At 32.5% G+C, this 12384-nt stretch overlaps 1 protein-coding gene across 1 annotated transcript in view; it reads right to left on the bottom strand.

Moving 5' to 3' along the window:
• Nucleotides 1-3293, bottom strand: part of LOC130647231 (probable E3 ubiquitin-protein ligase HERC4) — a 53545-nt gene extending 50252 nt beyond the window's left edge. The window contains exons 1-2 of the mRNA XM_057453013.1: nt 3098-3293; nt 2289-2429 (exon numbers count right to left, since the gene is read on the bottom strand). Of these exons, the coding sequence (XP_057308996.1) occupies nt 2289-2429; nt 3098-3194 (238 nt within the window). The 5' untranslated portion in view covers nt 3195-3293. The remainder of the gene's footprint in view (nt 1-2288; nt 2430-3097) is intronic.
• Nucleotides 3294-12384: the final 9091 nt, after the last annotated feature.

Raw genomic sequence — 12384 nt, 5'->3', positions numbered from 1 at the left:
CATTTCACTCCCCTTCAATAAAAAAGTAGCCATTAACATGAACACAACCTTCCTCTTTTGATTTATGTTTAAATATGCTGAAAAACTTTACAAATTTCAAAATAGTATAAAAGTATTTTGAAACACTCTTGGAACACTAGTTTTAGACATATTTCGAAGAAAAAAAACTATGCTGATATTGTCATGCCCTAGTATTTAAGGGGAATGGTTCAGAGGCTGAATACATGTGTGAAGTCCTTGTCATTGGAAGAGTTGAATAGTTGTGATAATTTAGTTGATAATGTGAGGTGTAGGGATTTATACAGTGGGAAAGAGATTCAGTATGAAAGCGTTGTTGCTGTTAAACCTAAGAATATTTTGTATTACAGGTTGGCATGGACGTGTATTCATTCTTTGAATGTTAGTATTGTTGATAGTAATGGAAATAAAATTAGTATGGAATATCCTATAGTGAATAGAATATCAACAGCGTTATTTGAAGGGTCAACAGGTTGTAGAAAAACTAGGTTGGTTTTAGATTTATTTTAGTTTTTTTTTTAACTTTTGGGATGGAAGAAAAGTTATTTTAAAAGGAAGTGGTTATGGAGATGATTGTGTATTATTTGGTGGAAACTGGTGCTAGGTTATTTAAGGTTTTTTGGTTTTTTACTAGGGAATTGGCTGGCTGTAAGGTTCTGTTTACTGTGTATGATGTTATTGCTTATGAAATGGTGGATAAGAGGAGACAGCTGTTGCTTGATTTGAGTATTTGTGGTAGGCATATATCACATTCTTTGTGGGTGTTGACCCAGGCTTATTTAGTTACATCAAAAAATATAACACATCAAAAGAAGATGCTTTTAATTCTAATTCCTATCAGCACTCATAAGTTAAGATTATTGATAAGGAGACTAGTGTAATTGATGATTAGGGAAGTGCTGTTAACAGGTTAAAGGAGAGTAAGCACTTGTGTTTGTATACTAGGTACAGTGTTTGGGTTATTATTCGTATGTTCAGTATTTTTTATATTTTATATGCTACACAGGGAATTTTCTTTTTTTTATTTTTTATTTATTAGTTTTTTACGCACCACCAGTAATGCTTTGTGTAAAAGTGAAATAGATATAAAAGTCAACACTTATTATCATTGTCTAACAGCGACAAGCTGTGGGTCCATAGGATCAGCTTTTTCCACAGCCAATCCTGTGGTCCCAACCACCAAAAACACAGGTGCAGAGTTTCTCCCACTGAATAAAAAATGAGAAAAATAGAAACAGGACTAAGTGTGCTGGGTCTAAAGCACTGATAAAATCTCGAAAATGGAAAACCAATGATTCTGTGTGTTTTTCTATGCAGCCTTCTGTATGTTTCTGGGAAATATCTCAAACAGCAAATAGTTTCCTGTTACCATGACTGTTATGTGTGAGGAGACAATTCCTGGTAGGATTTTAATTCAGCAATAATATCCTTTTCCCATATAAGATATAAGTAGCAGGTCTATTGTATTTTTATTGCCTAATTTCATCTTATCCAAATAGGTCTACCATTATGTTGTATTTTCTCTATTGTTACAGGAAATTGTTATCATTGAAGTTACTTCTTTAATGCCTTTTTTGTACTTTGTTGCTGTATGTTTTTGTTTGCTGATAGTATTGCATAAAACTTTGATTCTTATTGCTTGTAACATTTATATTGCCTTGGTTACCGCTAGTTTTTGTGGCAGCTTCACAAGACCCAAACTTGGTTTGTTAATTTATTAATTTCTACAGGTTTTACTTTTACTTTTACTCTATTTAACTCTATTTATTTGTCAATTCAATGCCAAATTCTGCATTTATCATCATTTCTATAGCTTAGAGGGTTTATTTTTCTGGCACAATTTATAATAATTTTTTGTTGAGTGTGGAAGCAGTAGAAACAAAAAACAGACCTACATGCAAAACATGCAACACGTTCTACTACCCTCTTTCGTTATACTTCAGATAAAACCCCAAATCTTTGCTCCCTCCCACTTGGATCTAATAAATTTAAAGATTTTGCCTTTATGTTCTAGAAATTGAATTTGTGCTGGAACTGGGGAAACAAATTGGCCCAGATCTCTCACTTTCAATCTACTTTTGGGTAAATAATCAAATCATCAATTTGTTTGTTTCGAGTTTAGATCAGTGATTAACATTACCAAATTCTTATTCACTGAATAAAACAGTTTTGAACTACCATAGAGTGGATTTAGCTTGTAACTATTTGCTAATAATAAGAGTAAGCAATAATAAAATAATAAAGTTTTTAACTTTTGCAAAGCTATTTACCAGGAATTGCTATTTCAGCTTTTGCGAGTCCTAGTTGACCTTGATCATTTAAACCACATGAATACACAGATCCATTTTTCATCAAAAACAATGTGTGATTCCATCCACAGGAAATATTTTTTACCTCTAATGAAGATTTCACTAAAAAAAATTGCAAAAATTAAAAAAAAAACTAATTCCCTCCTTATTTTCTATTTCATAATACAGATTCAGTTTTCATTCAAATGGTAACACACTTTATTAACAAAAAATGAATTATCCGATTTCTCTACAGAATTAGTAGAGTAATTAGTATCACACCAATTCTATTCTCAGCACACCCAATGAACCCGAACTTAAGCTGTTTTATTTGTTTGTATATGGTGTGTTAAGTTACGTTATAGTTTATTATATTTCAACGTAATATGCAGTGCAGATGTAACAACAACAACAACACACATTTACTGCTACTCCACAAAAAAAAAGGTTCTATATTTTTTTTATCTATTGCACTTTATTAAATTAGACAAACATATGGACCAAAATTAGTTATTTTAGTATGACAATTATTGATTTGGTTGATTAGGATTGCTGAAAAGAATGTCATGTTATCCTCACTATGCATACCTGCTTGAGTACAACAAAAACTAAAAAGTTATTTGCTGTAAAAAAAGTATTAAAAAGTTGTTTTAGCATAACTTGGAAATTGTAAATTCAATTCAAAATCTAAACTTCGACAAAACATCTTATAAAAATATTCAGGACAAGACTTAATCTAAGAATTAAAGTACTTATATTTAAGAAAATTAATACAAAAAAAGATGACCTACCAAGTGTGGGAAGAGAAACACATGCATCTTCATTTTCAGGATCATTAACTAATCCTAACTGTCCAAAGAAATTGTTTCCCCAACTAAAAACAGCCATTTGATTGCATACCACATTTGTTTCATTGACTTATAGCTCCATTAGTCATATTTACACATCTATTTGTCTTACTATTCCCTGAAACAAAAAATTATTTTCCATGTTATGTTTGACTTGAAAAGTAGCTTTACTATTAATACAAATTTTCACAACAAAAAAACAGTTGCTGAATTGCATGGAAAATGGCTCTATGATAAGCGCTCACATAGTTGAAAAGAAACATAGTCACAAAATCTTCCTTTTAGGAGCTTGTGTGTGGTTTGTAACATAAGCAATATACAATAAGTTATTTAAGACATGTAATGCCAAGTATACTTATTCCTTAAAAAAAACAAAAAAATATTAATTTATTTTAGGCATTTAATAAAGGATCGTCTCCATGACCGTTTAAATACTAATCATTTTAATTTGTATAATATTTTATTTAAAACGATCTCTATATGATTTTGAAACAAATTTAAAAAAAAAATTCCCCCAAAATCGTTTCAAATTTGTTTTAATTTGTTTAAAAATAGTTTCAAATCGCTTCATTGAATTGAAAATCGCTTCCCAGAATTAAAAATCGTTTAAAAAACCTTTTTATTTCAAAACAAAATTTTTTTATCTTTAAACATCTGTTACAGAGGGACAATTTCCCTCATGGTCTTCTTTTATCAAAAAGATGGAACTGGATGTTTGCTTCTTTAATGTCTGAGTCTGTTGGGTTATAAAAAGGATTATTTTTAGGTTCATTATCGTGAAGGAACATAGTTCGATCTTTTAAAAGTGCTCTGCCAGCCCTACACAGCTGTTCCTCTTTAAAGCAATGGATCTTGTCGTCTTCACTTTCTTTGTTTTTAAAATTTCCGGCACAACCTTTGAATGTTTTTTATTATTTTTTATTCGCATAAAATCCATTCAAACACTATGCGTCTTGGGGCTGGTTTCGTGTTTTTTGCTTCTGTATATCGATAAATACCATTCGCTAACCATTCATCTTACATTTGAGAAATCTACCCTATAAATGTTTTTTCCAGTACACATCTGGGGCACGAATGTACTTTGTACGTACACCTGAAATCGAATTACTTTCATTCTCTTTAAAGAAACTTTAACTTCTTCAGTCGGAGAGCTTAAAATGTATCCCACACAAGAAGGCTTTTATGGAAGGAGAGAGATTCAAAAACCTCTTTACAACACTTTACGTTCCTTCATCTAATCAATGTCTCTTAATGTCACTATGCATTTTGTTCTGAACTTTTTATATAATTCAGCTGACTACTGTTTGACGCCAGCAAAAACGATGAATGATTACAATTTTGAGCCGTCTGCTTTTGCACCAAAGCAGACACTAACGCAAACCTTTTCATGACAAGTTGTTTTGAGTATAACCTCTTTTTGGCCAGTGTTGTTTGCTGTATTACTGATTACTATATCTGACCAAACTGGCGTTTCATCCATCGCAATGATTTTGAAAGGGTTAAATTGTGATGGGTCCTTTCAGGCTGCTGTTGTTAGGTGTCTATAAAATATTAGATACAAAATCACTTAAAAATATAACGTCTTTTTTGAATAACAAGAAAACCTAGTTGGCTGACTTAGTTAAGGTTTTGTTAAAATGTAGGGCTCACTGGCACGGGAGATAATTTCTGTTCATGAATCTCTGTAGCCATCTACAACTTGCTTGAAATAACCCTTCCAATCTGTTACCTTCTCAACACATCTCGTCAAATCTGGACTTTGCTTTAAGCATGATAAGTTTACGAGAAACATGAAGCATATTACTGCACCTTTCTTTGGTCGTCAGTTAACTTTTTACCACCACCATCAAGACTCCGACGTTTGTTTTTTATGACTTGAATTTCATCCTTATTTTGATGCCATTCTTGCGCTCTTTTCACCTAAATCTGGAACTTCAATGCAGCACTTCCGTTTAAATTTGTTTCTGAAAACTTTATAACTTGTTTTTTACAAGCCATATAATATTATTTACATTTGTGGGATGTTTCTTATGAGTATGACTCTGCCAAGAGATTCTTAACACAAGCATGTAGCAACAAAATAAAATTGGTGTCGGAAAAACATTTTGTTCAGACTTTTCACATGTTTTGTATATTCAAATGTTTTAAACTAGAAGTTTGTTCTTCCTTCCCATGATATAAATGCCTTTTTTTAATTTATAAATATGGCTAGAGTTGAGTCTTCCTGTTAAATATCAGCCTTCTCACAGGATCAAATATCGAAGTATCACTTGTGGGCATCATATTTACAAAGTCAACTGAGTTCCCATTATTAGTCCAAAACTTTTCAAAAACCAGATGGAAGAGATGAAGTCTCAGAATATGATAAGTTTGCAATTGGAATTTACAAAGAAAATAAGGATGGGAAAAGTGAACTGACTGCGCATGCCCCTATGGAACTGTCGTGCCTTCTATATCATTTTTTGAATGTTGATTGAACAACTTTATTAGTGCTAAAGTTACTAAAAAACGTAAGTATGAAATTAGTTTGGTCATTCCTGCAAAAAATGACTATATAAAACACTGAAACTTTTTCACCGGAAGAAGAATTTATACAGGAAGTTTGTTGCATTTATATTAATTTATATAAGGAAATAATGAAATAAAATCATTTGTTCTTTTCCTTCTTATATATAAACTTACAGCCGGTCTAAAAAGTTTTTCTGAATATCAGAGATGTTTGTAGGAATATCTTCCTGGGGGGGGGGGGGCTTTAAAAGAGGGAAGCATTAATTTAAGCAGTAATTTCAGGATATCTGCATTCTTTGTCACAAAAAACAAAACAAGATCGTATAAAGTGAAAAGATCACCATGGATTGTTTAAAAACAGTCGAAACGGGTTCGTAGAAAACGAAACGATTGCTCTAGATTGTTTAAAAAAGGAAACAGGATGGTCAAAGCAAAACATTGTGCTAGGTTGTTTAAAAATGATAAAAACGAGATTGTGGAAAACGAAAAGATTGCTGTAGATTGTTTAAAAAAAGTCAAACAAAAGGTAGAAAGCAAAAAGATTGTTGTAGATCCTTTAAAAATCATGAAAACAGGATCAAAGAAAGCAAAAAATGTGACTTTAGATTGTTTAAAACCATTTAAAACCGTATCGTTGAAAGCAAACAGTTGCTGTAGATCATTTAAAATCATGAAAATAAGATCGTAGAAAGTCAAAACATTGCCATATATTGTTTAAAAATCATGAAAACAGGATTGTAGAAACTGAAAAGGTTACTGTAGGTCGTATAAAGCAACTAAAAACGGCAGCATAGAAAGCAAAGAAATCACCGTAGATTGTTTAAAAAGCATGGAAACAGGGTTATGGAAAGCAAAGAGATTGCAGTAGATGGTGTAGATCGAAACTTTAAATTTGCAGTTTTACTAGTTTATTTAAAGAAATTACCGTTTTTGTGACATCTGTCAGTGAGAAAGGAATGTCTAAAAATAGTTTCACCTACAAAATTTATCACGTTTTTAATTGTTTTTCAATTGCTTTGAGGAAACAAATCGTTTCAGAATTTGCTTCAAATTTTGTTTCTAGATTCGTTTTAAAATAGTTTCCCAATCGTTTTCTATTCGCTTTCACTTCATATCATTTTTTGAGCTTAAAGAACAAAATAAATTACAATCGTTTTAAATCGTTATAAATGGCTTCCTGTTTGTTTCATGAAAACAAATTTAAAAAATGATGATACGATCTTGAAACAATCACGATTGTTTAACTCATATAAAATGTGATCCATTTCTCATAAGCAAAACACTTTATAATGCATTATCATACATCTTTCAAAACACCAAAAACTAGATTTACCACATATTTGAATTCATTTGGCCATATACTGCGCTTGATCCATAATGATGTCACGATTAAAAAATTTCTAAGCATCGTGAACATCATCACTAACTATTAGATACAAGGAAGTCAAGATTAAGAGAGTCCCTAAGTTCAGACACTGGATTCTCGTATTTGAGGTTCATGAGTTTAAATTTCCACCGCTTGTGTCCAACACATTTTTTTCAACATCTACTAATTATGAACATGATTTAAAGAAATGAACTAAATATTTCTATTTTAAACGCACCCTGCTAGAACATTAGAATGTATTGTTAACATCACATCCAACATGAACATCGTGAACCATCATGGCCACCATCTTAAAATGTTATTTGTGATGCTATCGCAAATTCTTTCCTATTGCGAAGATCACAATAGCATGGTGGATTTTGTGTGTCTTGCATGATTTGCGCTCCCAACGTTAGGTGTCCTTATTTCACTACTGTATAAAACCAACTATTTATGCTCTTCATGCATGTAAACAACAAAATAAAAGAAACTTAAGGATGAATGAGTTAGTTGAAAAAGTTAAAAACATCAGCATAAAATAAAGTGGAATACGAAACGTTTTACTACCTTAAATAAAGTAGAGATAAGACATCAGAATTCTGTAGTTTCACTTTGTTGATACTCCCTGTGTGTTGTCCTTCTTTATTTAGTTATGGACAGTACTAGTTCTTTTCTATTTCGCTTAAAACCGTAAATAAGAAAGTCTGGCTTGACTAACACTCCTTTACTATTCAACTACAATGAAAACAGACAGAATTGTATTTAAACAAACACCTGTTCGTGTTTGTGTTTTTACCTTAACTATAGTCTGATTGACAAACATATTGAATCAAGCAGACTGAAAAATACTTTTCAACTTCATTTCTTACATAATTGTTAAATATATACCTTTACTTAAATTTTAAACTTATTTGAAAGGAGAACTAACGAAAAAACTTACATATATGTTTTTTTGTATTATTTTTTTTTTATGATCAAATTTTGTCCACAGAGACGATAATTACATTAACAGTCACCGCAAATAACGAACAAAAGCTAACTTGGTTCGTACATATTTTGTTCATTTGTGACGTCAACAAAGCTCACAAATATTAAAAAAATAACACTTCATATTCACACTATAATGAGCATTTTAAGCACAACTTGTTATCAATCGTTAGTTTTCCTTTAAGTGCATATAAAAGAGAAACAAATGTAATGCAAGGCTTTAAATTATTTCTCGAGATCATAAAAGCAAACTAAGTTCAGTCTTCAGTAAATTTTACACTGAATTTATTGGAACATTAAAAACAAGTGACAAATAAGGTAAAATGTAAAAAAAAAAGATTGTGAATGACCGTTCATATTCAAAAATGGAGAATTTAAAATTTGCGAATACAAGGCAAATTCGCAAACAATACCGTATTCTTTTCTTCTGCTTTCAATTGTTCCCTTAATCTCTTTTCAAGAAAATTTTTAAAACTAAGTTACACATTTAATTTTTGGGCGCATACTTGATATTTGCCTCCCTCCTTAGTAATTCCTACTGAATAATTTTCCTTTGTAACCCCTTTAATAATGCCATGCTGTGCATGGCGCAACTGTCTTATCTGTGAAATAAAATATCGCCAAATTTAATACTGGCTTTTGCAAATAAAGTCAAAATCATGCTTATGTAAGGTTGTATTTTTTAACAAGAAGCATACAGTTATTATTAAAGAAAATTTGAGAGCATAATATGATAGAAACAAAATTCACATGTGCAATACTTGAATAAGTGGAAATAAAAGTTAGCGTCAAAAGTGCTACAAAGATCCTAATGGATCCAGTGGGACTTTTCTAGGCAATTTCTACAGACTGAACTATATCAATCCAATGTTATTTCCCTAGCAAAGGCAGAATGAGGCAAAGATACTTCCCCACACCACGAGTGCAAAGCGTATGACCATTCTACAAAATTACAATTCGCGAAAGTAGTGAGGAACATACTCAGGATACTTAAGGTCAGTCTTTTTGGGTGTTTTATCACCCGCAGCACCAACACTCGTCGTATCATAACCATTTTGGGCAAACTTAATAGTGAGGAACAACCATTTTTGAAACACTCTGTATCATGTCCAAAATTTGATTGGATGACATCATTCTGGTATGACGCATTTTGCATTCCAATCACGTCGGCTCAAATTGGGCCCCCGCTACTTAAAAATTGTAAATGGTAAAGGGTGCGGGCCGGTCCTCAAATGATAAGAAATGTTTTGTAATAAATTTCACGTCATGTATCCGGCGTTTAGACATTTGACAGTAACCCATGCATTTGATGGATTTTTTCCTTCAAACTGACAAGATTTTTTCTGACTGGTAAAATATGACGTCATAGCTCTACGAATTTACCGTCGATGCCGATAGGCATAAAAAAGGATACACGCGAAATTCGAAAATTTTGTAATGGCTTCATTTTTTGGCTGTGCGTTTCACAGAGCAGCAATATTAACAATTTTTAAGAACATACACAATCACCTGAACGTTATGAAGCTTTTAAAGAGCAATTTTCAAATCTTTAAATTAAAGAAATTTATTTTAACAGAAAATCCAAAGATTTGACATTAAAGTCAATTATTAACCCACCCTGTTCTTCACAAGTCAAGAAATGAAAGAGAAAACAGGAAAAAAGGTTGATGTTCAATCATTAGTTGAACGACCATCCGTGTATATTCTTGGACGTACATCAGACACAACATGGGATAAATTGACCTATGTCCAAACAAGACTGGATGATGTCAAAGATCTTCATGAACCACTGTTGCTAGATGGGATTACAATACATGATACTATAAGATTCTTCCATGGTATAAAATTTAGTATTATGTCAATGTTATTTGTAGTTTTGAACTCATTTTTATCAATTTTTGACAGCTTTTTTGTACATCTGATAGTACCTGTTTGATATTTTTTAATTTAAATATAATATAATCATTTGTTTACTTAGGTGACCATCCTGAAATTCAATTTGAATCTGGTAACCAACAAGGTGGACACTACCCATGTCCGTGTGGAGCACATGTAAATGGCTTTTCCAACCTTGAGTACATATTACGACAAGAATTGACGTCCTTAGAAAACAGAAGAGTGAAGGTTTGTTTGAGCAAAAATCCTGTCACATTTTTGATGTGATATTGATTTAAAATTGTTTTGCATCCTGCAGATATTTATGTCACTAAAATCTAGACAAGCTACTTTATGTTTTTACAGGTGAGAGCTGGACCAGCAGGTAGTCAAGGTGCAATAACGCCATTTGCTAATATAAAAGTTGATGCACTAAAAGTTGAAATAAATTATCATAATTTGGACTCAAACATTCCATTACACATGACAAAAAACGAAAAAGAGTGGGAGAAGGTTTTAAAAACACATTTGGCAGGTTCATCACGCTGTCCAGCATTGTGGTTTGGTCACGAAGAAGTAAGCATGAGCGATTTGAACCTACATATGTATAAAGCGTGTCCCGTTAGCCTTTGCATGACTGTAAAGGTCATATTAAAAATATCTGGGAGTCATTGGTGCAGATTTGTGATGAATCGGAAAAAAATCGCTAACAGATTGTCTTAATGGTTGTTTCGGATCAAAAGACAAAATCAGGGGATGTGACTATCGCTTATCCACTGTCGTTGTCTATGCTAACATGAAAGGGAAGTGCTCTCCACAAATAGAAGGTATACTGCGAACACTGATGGAGATTGTAAAAATGGCATATACCAAAGCTGACGAAAGAAGCCCAAATATATTCTCAGGCTTTATAATATCACCTTCCAGCATGCCATGTGTCAACACATTATCAAAATCAACAAAGCTTTCTAAAGAGAAGTTATTTGGAATTTACTTCCATTCACTTATATGCTACTTACCTCATGTTGCAAGAATAATAAGTCCAAGTTCTGTTCACACAGAAGATGAAGAAAGGCTTTTCAGCGTGATAAAAAACATTAGCATGAGAACATCAAATCGCAGCCTTCAATCTATACGTGATAACAGCATTATACGTTTACAAGATGAGCAGAGCCTGCAGGCGGAAGATTTATTGTCATCACACCAATATGGATCACAAATCTCTAAATTTTCTAAGGCAGTCGGTAAGTTTCCATTTATTTCTGTATAGATATGTAATTTGAATGGAGTGTTTTCCTTTTTGCAAAAAAATTCAAAAGTTAGTTCAAATATAAATGATAATGTTTAAAGAATGTATATTTTATGGGAAGACACTTTCAGTGTATAAATTTTTCACAACAATATTATTTTCAGGTGACTCAAAATTTCCACAAAATTACTCAAAAGTTCCACAAAATCTCTTCCCCTAAAGCTACATGCATATTTTTCTGATTGTTCTCAGGTAACAGTGTAAATACAATCATTTCATATAGGTGAATATTTATCATAGCACATCCGTATTTCATTCTCAACAGAGAATGGTTCACCCCGATCAGACCTCTGATCATGACGGGCGAGTATAATGTGTGTAAGTCATATTGAAGAATAACTACTTTGTTCATCACTAACATACTGCCAAGCAGTGAGCAGGATTCGATCCGCGGTCCCCAGAACTGGGAGCCGCAGACGAACCCACTACACTACGTGTGGCAATATGTTAGTGATGAACTCAGATAGTTTATCCGGATGGTGTGTACATATAGGTGAATATTTATCTTAGCACATCCGTATTTCATTCTCTGTTGAGAGGGGACCGCGGATCGAATCCCGCTCACTGCTTGGAAAGTATGTTAGTGATGAACAAAGTAGTTCTTCTTTAATATTACAATCATTTCATTTGACATAAAAGACCGATTACTGCAGTCACACTTAGAGCGCATCAGTGATTATCTTTTATGTGGTGAAGGTGTGTGGTGGCACCGGGATGTGATTTCAAATTCTATTGTTTTTCATAATGGTGAAGAGGAACTCTCATTCAAAGAGGAAGGCCCTATCTTAAAATATTTTGAAAATGAAAGTTTAGTGTCAATTCATAAGTATTTGACAGAATGCTGGTCAGAATGTGTAAGGAAGGAGATAACAATTCCTATTAAAAACATCATAACATTTGATGAATGTGGAGATTTTGAAAGTAGAGAAATGACTGTCATTGGCAAGGAATGTGAAAGAGAAGAAAATGAAATTGAAGTGTGATTGCTTGAATATGATAACATTGATGTTACTGAAAATTCATCACCAGTACCTTGTAATACAGTTACTAATACACCTTCACGAGTTGTCATTTTCAAGTCAACTTTAGCAAACAATATAAGTAAAGTACTGGGAAACTTAACAATGCTACAAAATTTCGATTCTCACCACCTCGAATACAAGAACAAGGGTCACAATAGTTCAA

This window comes from Hydractinia symbiolongicarpus, chromosome 6 (genome assembly GCF_029227915.1).
Source record: "Hydractinia symbiolongicarpus strain clone_291-10 chromosome 6, HSymV2.1, whole genome shotgun sequence".
Classification (NCBI taxonomy): Eukaryota; Metazoa; Cnidaria; class Hydrozoa; order Anthoathecata; family Hydractiniidae; genus Hydractinia; species Hydractinia symbiolongicarpus.
Note: the sequence above shows the minus strand (reverse complement) of the source record. Positions and strands in the feature narration are given on the sequence as shown.